General features: G+C 57.0%; 1 protein-coding gene and 1 long non-coding RNA gene across 7 annotated transcripts; one reads left to right on the top strand and one right to left on the bottom strand.

The window, feature by feature from the left end:
- Window positions 1-865: 865 nt before the first annotated feature.
- Window positions 866-24372, bottom strand: ST3GAL4 (ST3 beta-galactoside alpha-2,3-sialyltransferase 4). 6 transcript variants are annotated; one of them, XM_084495619.1, is made up of 13 exons: window positions 24292-24372; window positions 16509-16649; window positions 12616-12691; window positions 5439-5517; window positions 4049-4118; window positions 3567-3647; window positions 3387-3484; window positions 2941-3001; window positions 2509-2604; window positions 2199-2388; window positions 1925-2068; window positions 1431-1574; window positions 866-1231 (listed from the first exon to the last, which is right to left on the bottom strand). In XM_084495619.1, exons 2-13 carry the CDS (start codon window positions 16541-16543, stop codon window positions 1145-1147), a joined length of 1161 nt encoding a protein of 386 aa, XP_084351745.1. In that variant the 5' UTR covers window positions 16544-16649; window positions 24292-24372; the 3' UTR covers window positions 866-1144. The 6 variants fall into 6 exon arrangements, with proteins under 6 accessions (XP_084351745.1, XP_084351746.1, XP_084351747.1 ...); XM_084495620.1 differs by lacking the exon at window positions 24292-24372 and adding an exon at window positions 24102-24182; XM_084495621.1 differs by lacking the exon at window positions 24292-24372 and adding an exon at window positions 6138-6270 and having other exon boundaries at window positions 16509-16588.
- LOC311422499 lies at window positions 14230-16507 on the top strand. The gene is made up of 2 exons (XR_014685380.1): window positions 14230-14636; window positions 15505-16507. It is a non-coding gene; the product is annotated as an uncharacterized lncRNA (long non-coding RNA).

The raw sequence follows: 24372 nt of genomic DNA, 5'->3' as shown, positions 1-24372 counted from the left end.
GACACAGGGACCTGAACACGGGGACATGAGCACAGGGACACCAGGACATGGCCCAGGGACACACGGCAGGGCTGCACACAACTGGGGTGCCACTCACACACCTCCCCCCCCCCCCCCATTGCCCCCATCCCCATCCTGGCACAGGAAGACCCAGCCCAGACTCACCAGGACCTTTATTAGGAGCCAGGAGGAGCCCCCCGGCACCCCCAGGTCCATGGGTCTCAGGGTGCCCCCCCCCAAAACCAGGGGTTTGCAGGACCCAGCCTCACCAGGGACAGGGGGGCCCAGGCAAGCAAGGTGGGGAAAGGCACCCCCGGAGGAGGGGGGGAGCCCCCAAATACTGATCCCAGCACCCCTGGAGCCAAAAGCCCCACCCCACCCCACCCAAGGCCTGGGTGCCAAGGCACCTGGGGAGGCCCCACGATAAATAATCTTTTAAATTAATTAAATTAATGCGTACCGAGTCACCTCCGTGTCCCGTCCCGTCCCCTCACCCACCACGGGCCACCTTGGACCCCGACACCAGGCACCGTGGGTGGGGGGCTGCGGGGATGAGCCCCCGCGCCAGCGCTAAGGCACGGGGCTGGGCCAACATGTAAAAAGAAAATTAAAAAATGGGAGGGGGAAGGGAGGAAGGAATTAAATACTAGGGTGCCCAGGGCAGGAAGGAGGCAGCAACTCAGCCCCCAAAGGCTCCTGCACATAGGGGACCCCCCCCCCAGGACCCCCACATCAGCCCCTCCTCAGGGCCCTCGTCCAAATACGAGGGAATTAAAGAGAGGGGCTCCTGCGTGCCCCCCAGTCCCGCTGGGAGGGAGGTCCCGTGCCCTCATCCCCACCCCCCACCCACCCCCAACATCCCTCCCCCCTCAGGTCCTTGTTATCTTCAGTGTTTCTGTAAGAAAAGTCATTGGCAGTGGTGCCACGTGCGTCCCCTCCCTGGCTGGGGACGAGCTGAGGGGCTCCCTGCGCCCCTGGGGACCCACGAGCCAGCGCGGCCCCAGCCCCCTGCCCCCTGCTCCCAGCGTCCAGGGGTGGTGGTGACGATGCTCTGCCCCCCCCCCCCCCAGCTCCTCCAGGGCCACTGCTGGGGGGCTGCAAGGTGAGGGAGACAGGGACGTGTCCCTGCGCAGCCCCAGCGCCATCAGAAGTAGGTGAGGTTCTTGACGAGGCCCAGCTCCAGCATCCGCTTGATGGCCACTGCCTCGTGCGAGACGTTGTGCTCCGAAGCCTGGGGGACACCAGGAGAGTGATGAGACCAGAGGGGAGCTATGCCCTGTCCTCCCAGCCTCCCCACCTTGTTGGCTCCCCCAGCACAGGACAGCTTTGAGTTGACCCCACACCTTCATCCGAACCCTCCTGCTCCCCAGGGCTGTAAAACTGGGGGGGAGGTCATGGACATGAAGTGGAAAGTGGGGGATGACACTTACAGCCATGGACTTCAGCGTGATCTGCTCGTAGTAGTGGATGGTCTGCTTCTTGTTGGCCGAGTCGGGGTACCCAAAGCCCGCAATATGCACCAGATCGCAGAAGTGGAGAGCCAAGGTGATAGCCAACAGCCCCGTGGTTGGTTTCTAGAGGGAGATGGAGAAGCCATGGGGACAGCCCCAAAACCAGAAGCTGGTCTGTGATTCTAGGAAAACCCAATCCTCCCCCAGGGTGCAGCACAGAATCGCATGCTGGTTTGGGTTGGAAGGGACCTTAGAAATCTTCTCATTCAGCCCCTCACCATGGGCAGGGACACCACCCACCAGACCAAGTTGCCCAAAGCCCCATCCAGCATGGCCTTGAGCACTTCCAGGGATGGAGCATCCACAAAGCATTATTTCATCAGGTTTGAGCCCATTAATGATGCCACACACACACCCCAAAGCAGCCTGCGTTCGGCACCACTCGAGACGTTCGACGGAGCCACCCCTCTCACCTGTTTGACCTTCCGCGGTTGCTTCATGGGGAGGTTGAGCAGCTTAGCAGCAGTAACTTCCATGTAGTATGGGTTGAGAATGCGCACCTGCTCTGGGTTGGCATCCCAGATCAGTGGGGGCTGCTTCCAAAACCCTTTTCGAACCTGCAAGAGGATGGAGATGCCCATTGCCTTCCCAGTAAGAGCTGAATCCCCTGCAGTGGGTGGGATCCAGACAGAGCTGGGCCCTGGTGCTGTCGGGGGCATGGTGGACCCAGTTCCCCACCACACTTGCCCTCTTCTTGTCGTTGAGGATGGCCTCCATCCACTGGAAGTCCATGGGCTTGAAGGGCACCAGGACCAGCAGTGTGTCGGGGTTGTTCTCCGTCCGGGGGTTGAAGTGGGCTGACTCGGGGTAGAAGAGGCGCATGGTGGTCTTGGAGCCCACGTCCTGCTCGTAACCGTGGACCGGGGCATTGTTCAGCCTGGGGCACGGGGACAGATAACACGGGACATGGGGACATTGGGCAGCAAGTGACACATGTCCAGCACCTGTGGGTGGCACTGGGCAGGGGTGAACGTCACACAGATGCCCAGGGCTGTACCTGATCACAACGTCGTACGTGTTGATGGTCTCCCCCATGGAGCTGTTGCGGAGCCGGTGCCCATTGCCCACCACCGCACACCTCCGGCACTTCAGGCTGTGAGCAAAAAGCACCCTCTGAACCAGATATGCTCAATGAGGGGTTTTTAACCCTTGCAGGGGTTTTTGACCCTGTGCTGAACAGACTACAAAGCTTCCCGTGCTCTATTCACCATCCCCGCATGCCTGCTGGTCCCCAGGTCACTGAGCTGGTCCCCAGGTCCCTGCTGGTCCCCACGTCATGGAGCTGGACAGGTCTCTGGTGATGCCACCAGGCAAGCAGAGCCAGAAGGGGACAGTTCACCCTTTGCACAACGGTGCATGCAAATTTGCTCCCTCAAGGAGAGCACTCATGGGAAGTGACAGAAAAACCCCAACCCTTCCCCAGCATTACCTCTGGATGCTCTCGGGGAGCGAGTAACTGGTGACCGACAGCAAGCGCAGGAGGACATCTTCTGCAAAGCAATGGCAAGGGGAAGGTGACAATGGCCACCTCAATGCCCTGGTGCCTGCCCCGTACCCGCCAGGCTCTATATGGGCATTAATCCCAGCCCCCCAGACCATTCTTCAGCAGGGATCAATAAAACATGTACCCCTCCTTCTGTAGGGAACACACACGTGGGGAAGCAGAAACACCTTAAAGTCTCAACACAAGCTGACGCAGCTTGCTCACAATAAAAAATAGCCAAAAAGATGAACCTGGAGGTGATTTTAAGGATACATATGCATGTGAATGCAACCCCAAAGCAAGTCATGCAGCTGAAGCCCACAGACAGGCAGGCAGGACGGACGGACAGACATCCAGCCCACCGGGCACTGAGGTGGCCTCACAGCTCTTACCGCTGCCCTTCGTGCCGTAGGGCAGCTCATAGAGTGACGGCGTCTTCACCCAGAAGTAGTCCTTCAGCTGCAAGAAGAGCGGGTGGTCCCTTGTGTAGCTGCCAAGGAGCAAAGCGCCAGTGAGACTGAGAGATGGGGGGCCCAGCTCTGCAGCCCCCGGGCCCCCTCCCTGTTACTCACTTCCCGATAAGCTGTGCCGCTTTCCTCTCCACCTCTCCAACAGGGCACACCGTCTTGTTTTCTTGCATGGGGAAATAAAAGCTGCAAGGGAAGTAGTGAAAAGAAGTGCCAGTTAAAAGGGTTCCCTTTGTCACCCATCTCCAGAAGCTCAGAAAACACCAGAACTGGCTACAGACCCCGTCTGTGGGGCTCATCGCACCCCACATCCTTGCTGGTGGTATGCTGGCAGTGTCCAACCCACAGGGGTTTGAACACCTTTGGGATCTGGCATCTGCCCCACTCCTCCAGAAGGAGCCAAGGGCACTGCCACCCCACCTCGGGCCTCTCCCAGTTGTCTCCATGGCAAGATGTGGGGAGCGAGCTATCCCCCGCAGGGGATGGGCTCCAGGTCTGCCTGGGACCAAGATGCTCCTGGTCCCAAGAGCAAAGGAAAGGGCAGGAGGCCCTTAAACTTTAAAAAATACACTCACAGCTGTATGTACCTGTCTTCCCGGTATATCGAGTACCACACCATCACCAGAAACAGTGCCAGCACTCCAAGTATCTTCCCTCCTGCGTGCCAAGAGAGAGGGGAACAGAAAATGTTGTCAGGCTACTGCAGACAGGCTAGGGGGCAAGACCCTGCCTTGCCCTGGGCCACCCCAGCAGGGAGGGAAGCAGGGAAAGAAGGATGTTCTTCCCTTCCTAAGGGATTTTTCTCCTCAATACATTTTTTGCACAGCTACACTCTGCCCAGCTTTGAACGCATGGAGCACGTGGGCTTTCCAGCACCCCCGAAAGAAATGTTCAGCATGGCCAGTGGATGTCAGCATTAGGAAACATTTCAGTTTCTGCTTCTGCCTGCAGTCCCTGCCACAGCCAGGCACTGCACAAGGTGCTCCTGGCCTCGCGTGCCACACTCCCAAAGTCATACCCTGGAGCCAGCCGGCTCTGTGCCCCTGGGGACAAAACGACCAGGGCCAACACGCCCTGAGGATGCGTTGGCATCCCCCCAGGCTTTGAGGATGTCCTGGCAGATCCATCACCCAGGTGGTTTGACCTTGGCAAACACCTCCCTCCACGCTGTGCTCTCTCTGTGCCCAGCCACGTCCCCACGGAGCGGCGGGGGCCCTGCTGGCACAGTGCCCAGGGCAGGAGACCAAACCACAAAGGTTTGTTGGGCCAGGCTGAGAGCTCACCGCCTCTCTTCCTCATACCGACTGGCACCATTTGCATCAAAAGTGACACAAACGTGTAGTTCTTTCTGGTGCCCACACCCGCACTCCACCCCATATTTTTAACACTGACCCGAGGGTGGCTGGGACACCTGGAGGAGCAACGTGGATGCTGGCATGGTGCACGCAAAGGACAAACAAGAGAAGGGCAAAGCCTGACACAAACAGGCACACTCTCCCAGCCCCAGATCAGTGCCAAGAGGTGCTGCAGGGGTGCTGAGCTCTGGCGGGCCAGTGGCAGGGCTGGTGGAGGAGGGAGAGAAAAGAAAATCAAGTGTGCATGGGGACAGGGCTGTGTTTGCAGGGGAAGAGGAGGGAGCACTCAAACAGCACCCCTACTGGACAGAGAGCCTGTCCCCAAACCATGCAGGCATCACCACGGAGGCCACCCTGAGGTGCTCACTCCCCTGTGGCTGTGCCAGTGACACACGTTGCACCCGAATGAAGAAAATCCCTGCAAGAGCTGCAGCCAACAGCAACCTTGCCCCCAGTGGGCCTGGGTTCAAGTGCAAATTCCAGGGCCCCTGACTCCATCCCTGCCGGGGATCCCCAAGGAGAAGGGCTCGACACCACATGCAGGCTGGGGAAGGAGGGAAGGGAGGCACAGGAGGGGTCTGGGAGCACCCCATCACGGTGGGGGGATACAGCAGGAACTCACGGGACTTGTTGATCATCTTTATCGCCAGGGCAGGCATCAGCCGAGGGCCGGAGCTCTCATCGCGGCTGCCACCGGTCACCTGGAGCAAGAAGGGAAAGAAGCATCAGCTCAGATCTGCCAGGCAAAACCAGGCTTTTCCCTAAAAAACAGCATGGGGAAGGCTCTCCCCGTGGCCCAGGGGATCCCGCGCTGCAAGGCGCTACAACCTCCAGCCAAGAGGAGCAGGACCCATCCACACCTCCCCACAGGCGGCTGCCCCCTGGTTTATTCCCATTTAAATACAGGTTTCCCTGACCCACATCCACCAAGGATTTCATTTCTACAGCTGATTCACCCTGAGTTTATAAATGCGATTAAAAAAATGGTTCCTGAGGAGTCTCCACCGTACAGATGAACGCAGAGATTAAGAAAGAAAAATGAGTTAAAGAGGAAAAGTGAGTTTGTGCCTACAGCTCAAATCACAGAACCACAATGTGCCCGCCCCAGTTTCTAACCCTTGGTGCCCATAGTGATGACCCTGGGGGAGGTTAAGCACATCCTTTTTTAACATGTGACTTTGGGGGAATTTTAAGGGGGTGGGGGGGGATTTTGAGCTCGGGCACTCAACTAGCACCACCACTGCACCAGCCCGACGCTGCTGAGCCAAGTGGAAAGCACAGAAGCAGCAAAACAGCCCCCAAATTAAAGCACGTCACATACTTGGGAAACCTCCAACGCCTTCGATTCAAGCATCCCAGCCTGGGGAAGCCCCACAGCAGAGGGGCCGTAAGTTTAGCACACACACCAGCACTGGAAACAGGGTGAGTTTTTCTTCCTCCGAACCCTCTTGCTCCTAGAAGAAGCCAGCAAACGGCTGTGGTCAAAGCCAGTCCCAGGTCATGCGGGAGCATCTCAGCTGGAGGCTTCCCTAATTAGCCACCTCCCGTGGCTAATTGAAGTGACTAACAAGGTCCTCCCCAGTGGTGCGTGATGCTCACTTGCCACGGGGTGGGTGCCTGCTAGTGGAGCAAGCCCCAATCACCAGCTTGGGTGCTCAGTGATGGCTCTTGCTCAAACACAGCCCCCTAATTAACTCATACTTCGTCAAAAATCTCCCATCTTGCTGATGCTGGCAGGTGTTGGCCATCCTCCCCAAATGCCCCTGGACATCCCAGTGGCTCTCACAGCATCATAGCCAGTGTTAGAGAAACCCCAGGGGCTTTGTAAAAGAATCGTACCCTAAGGATGGAAAGTGTGACAGCAGGCAGGAGGGACCAGCCCCCCTCCCAGGCAGCGGGTGCGCCACCACTTTGCAATGCAAACACCGGGGCTGGCCACTGGTGTCAGCGGGGCTGCAGAATGAACTTACCAGGAGGGAGAAGCTTCGGGCACCACCTGCCAAGCAGGGGACACAGAGGAAGCCCCGCTCCCCAATAAATCGCTCCCTGGGGATGGCTCCTCTCTACCCGCGACACGCAGATGGGCTCCCAGCAGCTTCTCGAGCACGGCTCAACTCGGGCACCCCGCAACGAGCACAGCCTGTCCACAGCTGCCTCTCGGAAGAGGACGAGGAGGCGCTTCAGGGATTAGTCACACGGGAGGGCACCCAGCGCCGCTTAGGGGCACGTTGCGCCTCCCTGCCCCAGGAAGCGCCAGCGTGGCCATCCATCACCCGGCCCCCGCCCAGAGCAGCAGTGACGGCAAAACTGGTGTTTGCTGGGGCTTTTGGGGCATCACTAGCAAAATCAAGGAAGGAAGAGAGGAAGCAGGGTCCAAGACGGACCCCGCAGGAGCCGGGGGTGTGCCAGGCTCTTACCTTCCTTATCAGCACCGCCAGAAAAGAAAGAGCAGTGAGCACAATTGAATGGTGCTGCAAGCAACAAGGCAGGATATAAAGCACAGAAAACCATGTACATTTGATATTGGTGATAAGGGATGAGAATAAGAGGTGTTGCACTTTGGGAAACTACCTGTCTCACACTGGATCTTATCTCCTTCACAAAGTACAGATAACAAACTGTTGGATAACACCTGGTGTCAATAGCCCCAAAAAAAAATTTTAAAGGAGGGATGAGAAAGCCAAGGATGCCCCGAGCTCACAGTGCCAGCAACCCCCGCACACTTGGAAAACCCATCCCACCCCACAATGGCTGCAAACCCCTCCTTGCAAGAGGAATCTGAAGGGAGGGAGAGGGAAAAGGACACGGCTGCATCCCAAAGGCCCAGAGCGAGCAGGGAGGAAGAGACAGCAGGTCCCAGCCTGATATATGCCTTCTGCTCGGGGACAAAGTCCCTGCGTGTCCCCTGCAAAGGGATCCCCTGGCTCTGAGGCCAAGTAGATACCAGCTGGGCCAGCACCCTGCTGGAGGCTGCAGCCTCCCAGGGACCCAGGTCAGCAATCAGGACACCAAGCACCCCCAGCTTTCACTACTTCCCCCATCGTGATTGCAAAAAATAAATAAATTTAAATCAGAGGAAAAGTAAAAAGCCTGCAAGAGTTTTGTTTGGGGTTATTTTTCCAAGCAAAAACCAGCCACCAAATTCCAGAGGGAAAATGTGCAGCTGGAGGCTGTGGATGCCCCTCAGGTGCCCCAGCACCAATGCTATAGCCCAGGCCTGGGTGTCACGGCCCAAATTTATCACAGACACACACTCCGTCTGCTTCCGAGCTCTGTCTCAGCACCAAACCCAGGCAATCGAGCTGTGCAGCAAGTGGCTTCTCCTTCCCACCGGCCTGAGATGCTCCAACACCAGGAAAGCAAGCTCCCACCCCCACTGTTTGCTTTTACATAGTGGCTTCTTTAAAATACTTCCCCCCTCTCCCCCCCCCCCCACCTTCCAGGCTTTATGATCTTTTATTCAGGCTTGTAAGCACAAGCTGGGCCTTATGTAAAGCTAACCTAAGACAAACAACTAAATAGTTCTGAGGAAAATGAGCACTGCTCAATGAAGCGGTTTGGGGAATGCAGAGCAAAACAGAGCACACCCAGGCTGCCCCCACACCAAGGCCACAAAGGAGGGGCTCTGGTAATAGTTCAGCCTCCCCCGGCCTGGCAGTGCCAGATCTGCAGCCCAGATTCCCCAAAGCATGGAGGTGTGAGCGAACCCAGCCAGTTCCCCCGTCCCCTGGCTGGATGCTCCAGCATCCCACTGGCCCTGCAGCATCCCTGGCTGGCAGGGTGAGATTTGGAGCTTCTCCTCAAAGAGACAGCCAAAAAACCCCTTTCTTTGATGTCTGCACAATTTACTTCCACAACGCCCCCAGGCTGAACGTTATCGCCGCTCGGATTACTTGAAAGCGCTGTGGCCGCCAGATGCATCGCCTGTGTTTGCAGCCAGGTCTCCCCTTCCCCAGCCCCACGCGAGCATCACCCTTGCCGCAGGTTAAAACCTCAGCGCAGGGTTTCTTGCCCCAACTCAGCACAAAGAGCAACCAGCGTGGATCAAACGGATGAGAGCACAAGGGAAGCACAAAATGTTTGCAAGGATCAGGAAGCCCCGTGGGGCTTGTACCTGGTGGATGCACAGTGCCAGATCCCTGCTGCACACAAACTCCCCTGTGGACACAAAGTGAAGGGGCTCTGCTCCCTCTGCACCCTTCAAGCTGCAGCAGCCGGGCACAAAACAGCTTTTGCTGCTGTCTCGACACGCTGCGATTCACTGCCCGCCGTTTCGCCTGCCTGGACCGCAATTAGGCGATTAATGATTTCAGAGCATCGAGAGCAGGAGGAGGGCTCAGGGCTGCAGCAGTTGGCCCCATACATCCCATCCAGGTGATGCCTGGCACGATTTTCTGCTCCCCTGCCACGTTTGGGGCACCCAGCTGTTGGAGCCTGGGCTGGGATGCACCCAAGGCATCTAATTTATGGGGTCAGCATCACAGCAAGCTGCGAGGTGGAAAGCAGATGCTTTCCAAGGTTTTGTTTTTCTGTTGTGTTGGATTTGCAAATATCAAAGCAGCAGAAGGCACTGGCCATACTGCTCCCAGCCCATCTTTGGGAAAAAAAGTAAAAATAAAAAAATACATTTCAAGCACTGGAGAGAGCGTGATGCCCTCACCCTGTCCCAGCACCACACATTCCCACCCAGCAGCCGAGGACCACCCCAAGAAACACACCATACCTTCATGTTACCATGGTAACCCAGAAATTCTGAAAACGATGGCTGACACAGTGAGAGGACACTTCTCACTGTCCCCAGGCTCGGCGGGAGCAGGGGCACCTCCTGCTCCAAATACCCCTCCCTGTGCTGCCAAACACGAACGAGCATCCCCAGCAGGTCACCCCAGAAACACGTGGGGTTTTATGAAACTGGAGCAGAGGTGGATTTGGAGGGGATTACACCAAGGAAAGGATGTGCTGGCAGCCCCCAGGGACTCACATTTAGCAACAGAGACCTGATGGAGATGTACAGGACAGCACAAACCCCCTAGCCCCAAGCTGGACCATCACTTCCCCCATCCATCACCCACACGCTGAAACACCACAAGCCCCAGAACAGCTCCGCACCCTCCCCAGAGGGAGGAATCCACGTGGGGGGGCTTTGATCCCAGCTCTTCACCCCCTCCTCAGCTGTGCTGAGGGACCTCCAGGAGAGGTAAGCTAATGAGAAACCACCCCGCAAGCCCCAGGTGTTGGCAGCAGCAGGCGCGTGCATTTCAGTGCAGGGGAGCACTCAGGTGCTGATATGGAATCAAACAGCTTTCTGCAGGATTTACGGCCCCAATTACCAGAGGAATCCGTCAGATGTCAGATCCCCCACACACAGCCTGGCTGGGGGAACGCTGCCTCTGCGTGTCCCAGCCTCTCCATCACCACCCCCGAAGCCCCCTGCGCCCTCCCATCCCGGCAGGGCCACCCGACAGGCGGCACCCCTGGCTCTCCAGCTTGCCAGGGCATTTGACATCCGGGCAGCACCCTAGTTGCCAAGACCTCTCCCCCTGTGGTGCTTGAAACAAGAGAGGGAACGGCTCAAGAGTTGCTCTTCTAATTCCTGTGCACCTCCAGCACCGCTGGCTGCTGATTAAATCCAGGCTGAATTAAACCCACATTGCATCAGCTTCCCCACGACGCCTGGCTCTGCAACCAAGAAGCTCCCACCCAGGAGGAGATGCCCATCCCTCCTACGGACGAGAGGATACGCACGAAATACAAGCTGGTTTGCCAAAAAGAGGTGCAGAACAGCTGCATGGCACCAAACCAGCCACATAACCCAGCTGCAGGGTGTTTTTTGCCATGGTGAGACCTCTGCACCCTATGCTCGGGTGGAGGAAGCCACAGGTTTGAGAAAAGCCATCTCCCTGCCAGGCAATTTTGCTTTTTAGGCTGTTTCGCACTGCTTGCCCCAACCTGGCCACGGGCAGAGGAGGAGGGATAGGGAGATTCCATGCTGCAGTCAGCTCCCCAGCACCCCAGAACGCAGCTGGGACAGCAACAGCCATCCCCTTAGCCTCGGCTCCTAGGAGGGACGGAGGAAAATTATACAGAGGTGGTGATGGGGCACACGGGAACACCCTGCACCCCGGGGGCTGCTCGCTTGTCAAAGCTGCTGGTGGGATCCTGAGCGCACCTTGGCAAAACCCTGCCAAAAGGCTGTGATCACACACTGGCAGCACAGTGGCCTTCGGTTTTTTTCCAAGCTGGGAAGGAAACGCAGGGATCCTTTTAGGATCCCACCACCACGAGCCCACAAGTCTGGGGCAGATACCACTAATCACATTTTAAGAGTCCCAGACCATTTTAAATGCTCTTTGTGACGATCTCAATAGCTTTCTAATGGGGAAGGCAGTGTTTAGTCTTAGCACATGGTATCTCAGCCATACAAAAAACTGACCAAAGATTTACGGTAGCGAAAAAACCCTTGTTGGCAGGTGAGTGTTAACATAATATTTACCTTGTGACCAAGGCAATTTGGAAGCTGGCAAACAGCACCTAGAGGTCACCCCTGGGCTGCCCTGGCTGCACATGGCACATCCAGGGTCAAAAAAAATAAGATTGTCTCTTCAACACTACTACAAAAAGCACTGAGACCTCTCCCAGAAGAGCAAATAGCCCCATGGGGAGAGGCTTGGGTTGGACGAGTGTTCACATGGCTGCAGGTCTCCAAAATAAGCAGCCCAGGCTGCTCCTCCCACAAGTTTCACCCACTCGCTCTTCCATGCTGCTTGTTTTAAGACAGATTTCAGCTCAGGAGCTCTCAAGCTCAGTTGCAACAAGGGGCAGTACCACAGCACCTCAAGCCTTTGGGGTACCCCCTACCCCAAATTCATGCCCTGACCCTCCTGCAGCCACCAGCATCCTCCACATCACAGGACACAGAGTTGCCTCTGCAGTACAGCAGCGGCTCCCGTCTGATCAATTCGGATTTGTTCAATTACACCTGAGGCTGGGAAGCGCAGCAACTCAGTTCTTTGTGCAGCAAGGAGGTCTTATCGTCGGCTTTCATTGCTCTTATTTTATACAAAAATAGAATGCTTTGGGTGAGCATCCCATCCATGTTCACTGGTGAGCCGCCAGCTGGGAACAGCTGGGGGAGACAGGGAGCCACACGGGGATACCAGTGGGTGCCTGGAGGACTTCTGCCTCATCCTGACCCCACAGCACCAGGGAGGTGAAGGCAGCTCCCAGCCAACGCACTCTGTGGCAACACAACAAGGAGGGAAAAGGGATGCAACGAGTTGTGGAAAGCAGGAAGGATGTGCCCTTGGAGGGCGAGTGTCCCCACCCACGCGCAGCCCCTGAGTGCCACCTCAGCCCCCTGCCAAGCTGCCCCGCGGCTTCCACAGGGGCTCCCTCCATGCCAGGGCACACATCCTGTTCTGTGCAGGCAAACAGTGACTGTTGGGGTAAGAGAACCCCTGCAGGAGCTTCCCTGGTCAGTTCCTCCAGTCCTGCCTCTGGCATGCAACATCTGGAGGGATTCAGTTCCATTCCTCCACACGCACTGGGGAGCTTGGGCAGCCCCAACACGCTCCCTTCTCTCAAGCTGCCCATGGCAGCGGAGGGTGCCCCATAACCCTCCTGGCAACGCTCGCAGCCCACCCGTCCATTTGCATCTAGAGCCTTGCTCCACGGCCCCTTGGCCCCAGCCCACCCCAGTGGGCACCCCCCTGCAGCAGGAGGGGCTGAATCGGGTGCCCCCCGTGCGGGGATGCTGCGGGGGAACCACACGGAGCAGGAAGGAGGCAGTGGATACTTACGGTCCGTCCTTGCGAGGCGAGCAGAGGGGACAGGGTCTCCAAGGGCTGGGGGTCTACGGGTCCATCCTCTCTTCCCCTGGCAAAGGAAAAACGGGGAGAGGCTCAGCGCAATGGCAGCAGGCAAAGGATGCTCAGGATGCACTTGGCTTCGGAGGAGCATGCACCCCAAAAATCCCAGTGACAACCCAGATGCATTGGGTCCTGCTGATCCCACCCTTCTGTAGCTACGATGGTGCAGGAGCCACCCAGGGCTGCTCCGAGCTGCCCCAGCAGGCCACCACGTGCGGCAGAGCATGGCCACAGAACCACCCACATCCCCAAGTGCTGGCAGAGGCCATGCTCTGGGTTGCTTTACAAAGGAATCCCCACCAAGGGGGCAGCTGGATTTCCCCTACCCTCTTGAACCTTCCTGCTGAAATCCCCTCTGGTGACTCACCCGGCCTTTTAGGAAGCCAACAGAGACCCTGGCAGGTCCCTGGTGGTGCCTCCTCCTGCAGAAGGGGGGACTCCAGCCCCTGCCCGACCCCTGGGATTCTCGGGTGCCTTCCCCACGCACTGTCCTGCTCCAGCTCTCTCTAGCCCCGTGGCTTCGCAGCCAGCTTCGCTTTTCCCAAACTTTCTAATTTCCACATCCTTGTTGGCGCCACACCAGCATCCTCACCACCACAGACAGTTTGGGGAAGAAAAAAAATACCCCCAGCAAGAAGTTTCCATGCACAAAAACCCTTCTGCTGCACTGCTTTGGAAAGAGAAACCGCTTTCCTTGCAGCAGGGCAGGGACAGCTGTTCTGAATCTAGCTTAATTACCCCAGCTAATGAGGAGCCAGGTGGGGTGAAGCAGGAAAAGGAGCCAGCCGCATCCTGCAGCAAGGGGTGGGCTGAGCCCATTGCTGCCCCCAGCTCTTGGTTAGGGGTGGATGTGGGCCAGATTTGCTTTCCTGAGCACAGGCTGGAGTTTGGGTGGCCCCAGAGGGGGCCAAGACTGCAGCTGCTCGCACGGGGCAAGGCAAAGCTGGCCCAGGTTGCAGAGGAAAGCTTTCTGTCCCAGGGGGCAAAGCCGCAACACTGGAGTTTTCCACTGGAAAACGCCATTCCATCAAAACCAAAACGCTTCACAAAAATCAAGGCGATTTTGGCAGAATTGAGTTTTGGAGGGGAAAAAGAAAACAACAACAACAAAAAAAAATCCAGTGGTGACAAAACATCCCATTTCACCAGCACCGAACAAAAGGGCCTTTCTTCCCTCTGCTTGCGAGTGGGGCCCGTCCCACGTCTTCCCTCTGCCGAAGGAGCCAAGGTTTCCACCGCGCTATGCCCCAGCCCATGCTCGGAGTAGAAATGCTGAGTGCTGGGATTATGGGGGCTGAAAAACTCCCAGTGCCCAGAACTCTGTAAAGCATCTTCCTTGCTTTCATATCTGTGCTCCTACACACCACGAACATCGGGGTTAAGTCTGACACATCGCGCCAGGAGCGCATCCCATACATTGCCCCCGCTGTTGCTCACTGGTGCGGCGAGCGTGGGGTTTTCTGCACCCATGGGTCATGTGAGGGTAACCAGGGGGGCACCACATCCTCTCTCCGCTCCTTTTAGCTCTTCCTGCCCTGTATCTCCAGCTTCCTGCAGCTGGGGAAAGCACATGTGAGAGGCGCGGTGCTCACCAGTGCTGCCACCCTTCCCTGGGGCACAGCACCCACAGCACCACATGCTGCTCGCTTGAGCAACTCTCAGCTAATTTTAGATCCCAGCTAGAGGAAAGCGAAAGTGTATTTACTAAAGCAAGGAAGGAAATCACCAACAGCTTCTCCCTTCAGCAGGGTTCAGTGCTTATCTCCCAGTGTTCAGCGCATCCAAGGTCTGGGCTTTCCACAGATGCCCTTGGGAGCAAGGCTGGTCCAGCACAAGGACGTGCAGCTTCTCTCCCCAGCCCCCTCTGAGGGGGGTTTTCCCCGCCTACGAGAGCATCTGACAGAGTGAAATGGGAGGAGAGGAGATGTGCCCCATGATGCTATCCCCTCCAGGTGAGCAGGAGCCCTTTTCTGCACTCTCCTATGGATAGAGGGGACAGAAAATGTCCTGGGGGTGCCCCCGGGGGGGGGGGGGGGGAAGGGGGGGGGGCTGGCAAAAGCCAGGGGTTCAGCCAGCTGCAAACCCTGCATTTCTGCACAGGGAGCAAATAAAGCACAGCTTACCACAATCCACAGCCAAACCAGACACACCTGGGGCCACGCTGCAAGTGGCCAAACCGTTTAGCAAGCAGCCCTCCTGCCCAAGCATCCTTCCAGCAGCTGAATGAGCCCTGCATTCACCTGAGCAGCCATAGATTTGGTTTCCTGTGTTTTGGGGGATTACCAGCTTTGTGCGACAGCGGGGCACACCTGCATTTCCCAGGAAGCCAGGGAAACAGCACGGGATACCCAGACGGTGATGTCCCGGCCAGAGGGAGAGCAGCAGGCTGAGCCAGTGCCCCAGGGCAATGCAGCTAATGCAGGGAGGCGAGCCAGGACCAGAGCAGCCAGAGCCTTTTTATTTAGAACCATGAATTATAGGATTTGTTAATGAGGCTAAACTCCCCCTTGAGAGCTCCTGCTAAAGCACTTAGCGGCGTGGCACGGCACCAGGACAGGGATGCTTGGACCTGCAAGGGGGGCCAAGGGGCTGCCTCCTCCTCTGCAGCAGGCCCAGTGGGTCCTGTCCAGATGGCAGACCCCATAGCAAAGCAGGCTCCTATTGAAGCCCATTAAGGCTCATCAACCTCCCAGAACTGCTCAGGAGCAGCAGGGCTCCGGGAGGATCTGCAGAAAGCAGGTATTTCTAGCTCAACAAGAAGGGCCAGGAGCAATCACTGGTGGATCCTGGCAAGCTGCAGACGATTGTTTCTCCCCACAGGACAACCACTTCGTGGCATTTTCCAGCCTTGCTCAAGGTCCTACATCCTTGTGTCACCTCCTGAGCAGCCCAGGAGGGAGCAGGGATGGTTCACACATGGAAATCCAGGTGTAAAGGGCCAGAGGAGGCTCCCTGCATCAACATCCTGGCATCCTCCTCTCCTCAAAGGCTCCCCCTTGTTAACCAGCGCAATTAGTTGTTCCCAGCCTGAGGTCTGGCAAAAGCACACTGTTCAGGCACCTCCCAGGCCAAGGGCTACCATCTCAGCGTGCCATGCCACGAGGGGCCCCAGCAGCACGATGCACCGCAGGCATTGTGACCCAGCATCGCAGCTAACCTGGCCAGGAAATGAACGTCCTTACAGCTCACATGGGGGGGGGAGCATCCCCATGGACAACAGCAGGGATATAAAAAAAAAAAAAAAGAGCTGAACTTTGCTCCTCTTCCTCCCTGGGCTCTGCACTAGGGGGCTGTGCCACGTGCCTGTTCCCCATGGGTGCTGAGTGCTTCCCAGCGATGCTGTGTGCAAGCAACAACCTCCAAAGGCGGTGTGGAGGGGCAGCTCATCCTTATCCCCCACAGGTATTTCATTCTTTCCAGATGGTTTATATGGCCGGTGGTTTCCAGCTCCTGCCTTCTCAAGGCAGAACCACAACCTCTCCGACTGACTCAAACTGCAGCTCTCAATGCATTATCTGCTCTTCCCTGCACCTTCAAGTTTCACAACAACTTTTAAAAACTCACCAACGCCAGCACCAGAGGACACGGCATCACTACCATGCAGAAGCCTTCCCCAGGGAGCCAAAAGCTCAACTGCCCCAAAACCTCCCGAGCACAGCCCAGCTTTAAAGATTAAAATCAGCAATCTCTGCCCTCTGCAGTGCTCAGTGCACCCCTCAGTGATGCTACAGAATAAACCCAACCCCAGCTTTCTTCGCTGTCCCTGGCAGGAGACACACACTTAATGATTTGTTTAGCCCTGAACAGGCTCGGTGTTTTCCTACCCGTCCAGCTGATGGTTGCACTTTCCCTTGTTCATTTTCCACCCATCTTTAATTCATCGACTGCTTGTTCCTCCCCAGCTCCGTCAGGACAAGCTGCTCCTGGAAACTGTGCTCCCTCTTCATTGCGAATCGAGTAGCTTTCTTTAAAAAACAAAAACAAAAATAAAACAATAAAGCGCACGCCCTGTGAAGCTGCTCTTCCCCATGGCGCTCCCAAGCTGGAAGGAAAACGGCACACGGTGGTGCTGGCCCCCCGGGGGCTGCATGGGCACCCAGCCCTGGTGCCACCCCCACCGCCCCCAGGCTTGGCTCCATCTCCCAGGGGCAGGGAGGAAGGATCACATTTCCTTGCGCTCACGCTGCCTTTTCAACAGCTCCTGCCAAAAAAACTCCAAATGTTTTTACTTTCCCCCCCAAAAAAAACAACCTCTTGAGGAAGAGGAGCCCGAGCACCAGCAAGTCTCCTCCTTACATTGGCCAGACCTGAACCGACTCAGTCTGTCTGTCCGTCCGTGCTCCAGCGCGAGACCCTCACTGAGCCATTGCCCTCATTTAAAATTACCTCCCCAGGGAGCGCAAGAGCTGCGCGGGGAGGGGAACACGATCCAGGTGAGATCATCCTCACCCAGACACCGCTCCTCTGCTTGGCACGGCAGGAGCGTTTCCAAGCCCGGCACATCCGTCACGTCATCCCGATCGCTATCGCCCCGCGATGGAGGCAACAGCAATGATGGTGCATGAGATAGCCAGGAGATTATTCATTTAGCAGATATTTAACAAGGATAGCATCTGGCCACTTTCCGGCCGCAGGGGTAATGACAGCCGGGGATCCCAAAAAAGCAGTGCCAGGGAAGGAAGAGGCACAAGGAATTGCAGTCAGGGTGCAGTCAGTCCTGTTCAGCAATGCGTAACATCACCCAGCAGCCAGCAGTGCCCCACATCAGGCAAAAATCACCTTTCAGAGCAGCAGCTGAGCATGGCACCGGGGTTAAAATTAAGTTTTGCTATCAAAAAAAAAAAAAAAAAAAAGACTATTTTTGTTTTCTACACAGATGCTTTCTAGAAAAGCTCCGTGCTTACACACAAGGAACATCCCCAACTCAGCAAGCATAAAGCGGCTGATTTCCAGACATCCAATGCATTGAGGAGAGCCAGGCAAATAATTAAGATTTAAATGTGCATTTACATAATACAGATAATCTGTCAATTTAACTTGTAAATGCAGATTGAATCAAGCAGCTACACTGTTAATTACACAGCGATGAGGCCTGGAGAGCTGCAGCCCAGCTCCACAGCAGCTGCGCCTTGCTCTGGAAACACAGGCTGGGGTCCAGAGCCCAGGTACCAGCCCAGGCCACAACACGTTCGGGGGATGGAGACAGGCCTTTCTTTGTCATTCTTTTTTTTTTTTTTTTTGGAAGCCGCAGTGGTTATCATACAGGGATGGGCCCGAGGACTTTCCAGCCCTTGGCGCAGTTCCTGGCTGTGCTGACGACTTGTTCTCCAGCTTAATTCAGTGAGGAGGCAACATTTCATTTAACCCCCACCTCCCTTCATTCTCCTGAGCTCTGGCACCACCTCCACGTCCCACAGCCCACCCGACCCCCGTGCTCTCCGTCTCTCTCTTTCTCCACTTTTTGTCAGCCCATGGTGGCATCACATGCCCCTGCATCCCCTCTCTCAGGGCATTTTTCCTACTTCTCATTCTCCCCCAGTCCCCCCGACCACTCTCACCCCAGTCCCTCTCAGTCTTTGTGCTGCGTGAAGCTGCTCAGCTCCTGGTGCTCACCGGGCACGGGTGGCTCCACGCACATCTGCACACCCCAGGCTGGACAAATCAAGAGGTGCTGGCACAGCTCAGGGATGGAAGATGCAAAATCTGAGCCTGCAGCTTCCCAAGCCTGGCATGGGGAGTTGCCTGACCCCATGTCCCCTGCACTACAGAGGGAAGGAAGTGGAGAGGAGCTGGACACCCTCTAAGGATACACCTGGGTGTGACCCAGTGGTAGGGAAGTGGCTAGGACGGTCCTGGCCACCTCCAAAAAGCCACAGGTGGACACAAGCAGCCCCACTGGCACCCTCAGGTGCTTCCTGGACAGGGATGCTGAGGCCCTCAGGTCCCTTCGGTGAGCAGATGGAGGAGACCCTGGACCAGCAGCGTCACAGCATGCCAAGGGGATGCAGAATAGGGCCAACCCAGCTCAGGGCACACTGGGCTTGCCCCAGGAGGGAGGGTGACAATGGCATTGCTCAACCAGCTCCACGTGCCTGGGGAGGGTGTGCAGGCAGGGCAGAGGACAGAGAAACTGGCCAGCACGGATGCTGCGGGTAGCCAGCACCCCAAAAGCCACAAACACCACGGAGGAACCAGGGACCACAGCCGCCTCAAAGCTAGAGATAAACCCAGCACAGGAAAGCCCCTGGGAAAATCAGCCCCGATGTCCCAGGGAGGAAAACCTGGCTGCAAGGGAAGGGAGACAACACAAAGCAACTGTCCGAGCTGAACGCGGGCCAGGGAAATAATCTCCTTACAATCACCACAATTAAAGACTGTTTTATTAGCAGCTTAACTGTCCCTGGCAGGACTGCAGGCTCTTCAGCTTGGCTCTTGAAACGGGAGAGTGTGTCGTGGGACAAAACCCAAAGCAAACGGGGAATTGGTGGTGCTTCGGCCCTCCAAGAAGCAAAGGGCTCGCCTGCAGTTTTAGAGCAAAACAAGGCTCGAGGCTTTCGGGCACCATGCAGCAAAGAAAATCCAGGAGAGAGCTGGAAAGGGCCAAGAGCAGTGTTTTCCATCAGCAAAATCCCAGAAATGCAAGTTTGCAGCAGGATGAGGAACCACATTAGGCATCCTCAACGATTCATTGGCATTTCCCTGCCCTGCTGCAGGGCTGGAGAAGCTCTGCGAGCTGGAGGCACGGCTGGCACGTGCCCCCTGCAGGCACGGGGTCTCAGCCTGGTTTCTGGACAAGCAGGGGCTGTGGGGTCAGTTCCACCCCCAGGAGGATTTTTCCATTTTGCAAAACTTCCAGTTCCCCAGCAAAACCTCAAATTGGTGCCCCCTTTGCTTTCCATCACAAAAATAAATAAATAAAAATAACTCAGGGTGGATTTGGTTCCTCTCCCTCACTATCATTCCCTCCCCCAAAACTGCCAGGGGTTTAATAGGGCTGAGGACGGCAAGAAGGAGAGGCAGGGAGCCCCAAACACCCCCACCAAGATGGGAAGACGCTCATCCTCCCCAGTCACCCTCCCCTTGTACCCCAAAGCGCACCAAATGCCCTGGGGCAGGCACCATGGTGCTGCCCCCAGCCCCAGCATGCCACCAGAACTTCAGTCCCCATCTCAGTGCCGGCATCCCTGTGGTGACAAATCCCCAGCAGGGACGCAGCCAGCCCCGGCCGTGGCGCCTCGGCTGCAGGCAGACCACTGCCTTCCGCCAGCCCCAGCCTCCAGCCCAGCTCGTGTTTTTAAAAGGAAATTAAAACTATGCCCAGCTGGCAGGCCGGCAGGGAGAGGGCTCGGCCAGCCTGGGATCACAGCCCCTGCCCACATTTCCGTGCTTTGGGAACATGCCCAGTGCATTTACTTAGCAGAGGGTGCCTGGCTCTCTCCCTCAGCCTGCACTCAGCTGCATCCCCGCCAGCACCGCGCCGCCCATCGAGTGTCACTGCGGCGGTGGGCACACAGGGAAGGGGACAGCATCGTCCTGGGGCTGTGAAACCCAGCGCAACGCCGGCGGCAACCCCGCACTCCCCAGAGGAGCAAAGCCCCCTCCTCAGCAGCACTCACTTCCAGCAGGAGACAGAAATTTCGGAAGAAGCTTTACAGCCCCAGCCCTGGCGTAAGCCGCAGAGCAGGGTCTAACTCAGGGCTCCGCAGCCCAAGGGGCTCATCCCATCACCCCAATGAGCCAAGGGCAGGGAGCTTGACGCTGGGCTCAGCCAATGTGTCCCTGCACACCGGGGACGCTGAGCCCGGCCCCAGCATCACCAGCAGCTCGGGGAGGGGTGGCCGGAGACATTTTGCAAGAGGAACAGCTGAAGGAGTGGAAACGGCATCTGGAAGCGATTGGAGGCGAGGAGCCTCTCCCGGCACAGCGGGGAATTCCAACGGCGTGAGCTCAGGTTCAAGCCTCCTTCAGAGAGCCAGCAACAAGAGGGCTTCGCGCAGTTTTAAGCCTGCAAACAGCAACAAACCACTACAAAAGGCAGCCGGCGCCCATCTCACTCCTACCTGGACGCAGCGGTGTGATTTGGGGTGGTTCTGTGCTCCTTGATTTGCCCACCAAGAAAAAAAAAGAAAATAAAAGGAAGAAGTCTACATTTGTTGATATAACTTTGCAGGCATGGTGTCAGAGGGTCCTCCCCCAGCTCGGCATCCCTTAAAACAACCACGACTGCACCAGAAGCGAGGGTGCCCCAATTTCCGCAAGGTGGCCAGCTCCTAGCCCTTAGGATAGCCGAAGGTGATGGCACTGCCTGCAGAAGTCCTGCCGGCTGCTCCTCCGGCCCCAGCTTGCTCTCAGTGCTTGGACCTCCGAGCCCACGTCCCCGGGCAGCACCGGATCCCCTGGCCACCTCGGGGCATCGACCGACACGAGCTACAAGAGGACCCAGCACAGGTCCCCGCACCTCAGTGGGGGCCCCAGCCCCACTGCAGCAGCCAATGCTCAGTGAACCAACCAAGGCACCTCAGTCATGCCTTTCTACATGGCTAGCATGTAAATCTGCACCTTAAAAAATGTAAAAAATAAAATAAACACAACGCCTGGAGCTGTGCTGACACCCACATTACAGAAAGAAGCAGCATGTAAGATGATGTGTAAGAGGCATGCAAGTGGCATGTGAGAGAATGCCCAAACGAAGGTTTGGGCATTTGGAAAACCCCAAGCGTCTCACTGAAGTGACGCTGACCCCACCTGCACCCTGCTCCACCTCCCTCCTTGCGTCTCCTTCACTCACAGCACGTCGGAGCCCCTTGGCTTTGCTCAGCAAAGCCCCAACTGGCAGCGAGTCCAAAGTAAGGTCAGCGAGAGCAGCCAGGGGCTCGCTCCTGCACCAAGCACACCCGGCAGCACCGCCACAGCCACATCCAGCTGCCCCTTGCTTTCTCAGAGGAAACTTCCAACCCCATCCACGGTCACACGCAAGGGGTCAGCAGCTGGAAACACAAGAGATTAGCAGGAACTGGCCCTTCCCCCCCACCTCCAAGAAGACGCAGGATTTTCCTAGAAAACACACAACAAACACACACTTCCCTGGGGGCTGCAGCCGAAGGAAAGAAACTGCAAAGCATCCAAGCAGTGCAAGAGTAAAGTGGGGAGCTGAGTTCAAAGAAAAACAAGAACAAGAAGTTGCAGATAGTGGTGTGACCGGTAAAACCATTTCCTCTTCTCACTGCAACGTCGGGGCCGGGCCCTGTGGAACCGTGTGAATGAGCATCACTGGGCTCAGGCAGGGGACACGTGCCAAAGCCACCTCCGTGGGAAGGGCTCCTCATCCTGATGGGAGCCGCCGGGCTTCCCACCACCGCGCACGCGGGTTGTAAGCATAGGAAAGACACAAGAAGGAAAAATCCAGGCTCGAAGACATCAGTATGGTCATTCCGAAGTTGTAAAAGGACTTAAATAGGGGCTTTCCCTTGACAGACGGAAGGCACGCAGGGCTGGAAGGATGCTGCAGTCACTGGCAGTCCCTGCCCCGCTCACAGATCTCCGTGGCAGCCTGCAGGCGATGTTAACACTGACAGAGCTCTGCCTGTGCCAGCAGCGTTCCTCCTCACGTATTTACATTTACAGAGCCATTACCCTCTATCCTTGTGGGATTCAGCACATTGCTGTAGCAGTTGCTATTAAATTGTTGCCCGGAGCTGGAGGAGAAAGCAGCCTCTAATGATGTAGATAATTAAGCACAAGGGTTAGGAAGAGTCCAGCAAGCCACGCTGCTCCCAAGCTACAGCTCGTAATGACGCCAGGAGTTTGTTACAGCTTGGACGTGTCCTTAAACCATCAGATCCGTCGGTTTTGCATCTGGACAGGGGTTTGTATGGGGCATCCCGTGTCACTGCACAGCCACTTGCCACCACATGAAGCCTCAGCGAAGGCGGCTGACAGTCTGTGATTTAATCAGTCTGCTCGGCTGAAAGCCTCTTTATCTTGGGGAGCTGTAGGAGGGAGATCCTGGCAGAGCCACCCATCAGAGACGATAGGTAAATTCAGCAGGGCTTTCCCTAAAGCTCCACCACCAGGCATTAATTAGCTCATCCCACACCATCTACCATGATGAGGGGAGGACCAGAGCCACCAGCAGCCCAAGGGCCAGGTGCCACACACTGAGCATCAGCTCCTCGCCAGCTCCATGACCTGGGCAGGGAAAGCAAGGCAACGCCATGAGGCTTCCTGGGCCAGATGCATTACATCCCAGCTAAGGAACCTACGAAGGAGCACAAACAAAAGCCCCCGGAGGAAGATTTCCTTTGTTCTCCACTCCAGGCTCCTGAGAACAATGAAACCGCTTCAGCTCACGCAGCAAAAGACCTGATGGTGAAAGCTCGGTGGGCAGAAGTCCCACTGGTTGTTTTTCTGCTGCCTTTGGAGCAAGCATCCCCACGTCCTGATGGGAACGAGGCCTCCCTGCAGAACAGGCACACGCGATGGGGCAGGATGGGGTTTCGCAGCATCCAAGCCCTGGGCGCATGGGGATGTGACTTTGGGGTCACTGGGCAGGAGGCACTGCTGGAGCACATCCACCAGCTGCAGATCCCAGGCTATACGGATGGAGGATGCTGAGGGGTGGGAAAAGGCTTCAGCTGCCTAAACAGATCACATTCAGCCCACGCTGCTGCGCTAGCATTATGGGCAGAGCAAAGCCCAAGGCCGGCACCAAGCTCTCCATCCCCAGCGTGTCGGGTGGCTGCCAGCTATGTCCTCCCCTCCATGAGGCAGCCAGGAGCAATTTGGAGCAGCACCAAACCCCAGCCGGGGGGCGGTGAGAAGCAGAGCCCCCCAAATGCTGCCTCACCTGCAGAGCACAAGCTGTGCACTCGCATGGAAACCCCAAGGACCTGCGCCAAAAGTGCCCTGGCATCACTACTGCAAATACCCTCCGAAACCAGCGCTGAGAGATGTCAGACAGACATTTCGTGGTTTCCAGGGCTGGTTGGTTGGTTTGTTTGTTTGTTTTCCTTGGAAGCAGCACATCGGGATGTCCATCCAGAGCCTGGCCCAGGGCTTTCCATGCGGGGCGCTGCTTGGCTGGGGCGGGGGCCGCTCCCCTGGGCATGGCGAGCGCAACGCATCGCTTCGCTCTCCCTGCCGCCGGTGTCGGGCACGCGATCCGGCTTCCATTACACCTGGGCGCCAAACCACGCTCAGGCACTAGTTCCATAAGGATAAAACGCTTTGAAAATAAATTTAAAAACGAATCAAATGAAGCCGCCTTCTCGCCTTCCGGCAGTGAGGGGGCTGCTGTGGCTTTGCTGCTGGCATCGCCGGCTGCCCGCACGCCCACCCAGCAGCGGTGGGGGCTTCCTGCATCGCAACCCTCCCCCGGCACCCCAAAGCCCCCCAGCCGCCCCCCCGGCCCCCCTCACCTCTACAGCAGGCGAGATGGGGCAGAGCTCAGCCGCAGCCTTTTGCAGCGCCTTCAGCGCTGTGTTTTCACACAGAAAAGGGGAGGGGGGGGGCTGGTAGGACCGGGTGGGATCTCCCCTCACCTCAGCCCCCCCCCAGCCCCAGCGTGTGTCCCCCCTCCAACCCCAACGCCCCCCGCTGCAGACTCACCATGGGGCGGCCGGGGGGTGCCGGGCTCCGCAGCGGGCAGGACGGGGGGGAGCGGAGTTAAGCCGGGGCTGGGCTGCGGGG

The sequence above is a fragment of the Aythya ferina genome, assembly GCF_964211825.1.
Source record: "Aythya ferina genome assembly, chromosome: 22".
NCBI lineage: Eukaryota > Metazoa > Chordata > Aves > Anseriformes > Anatidae > Aythya > Aythya ferina.
Note: the sequence above shows the minus strand (reverse complement) of the source record. Positions and strands in the feature narration are given on the sequence as shown.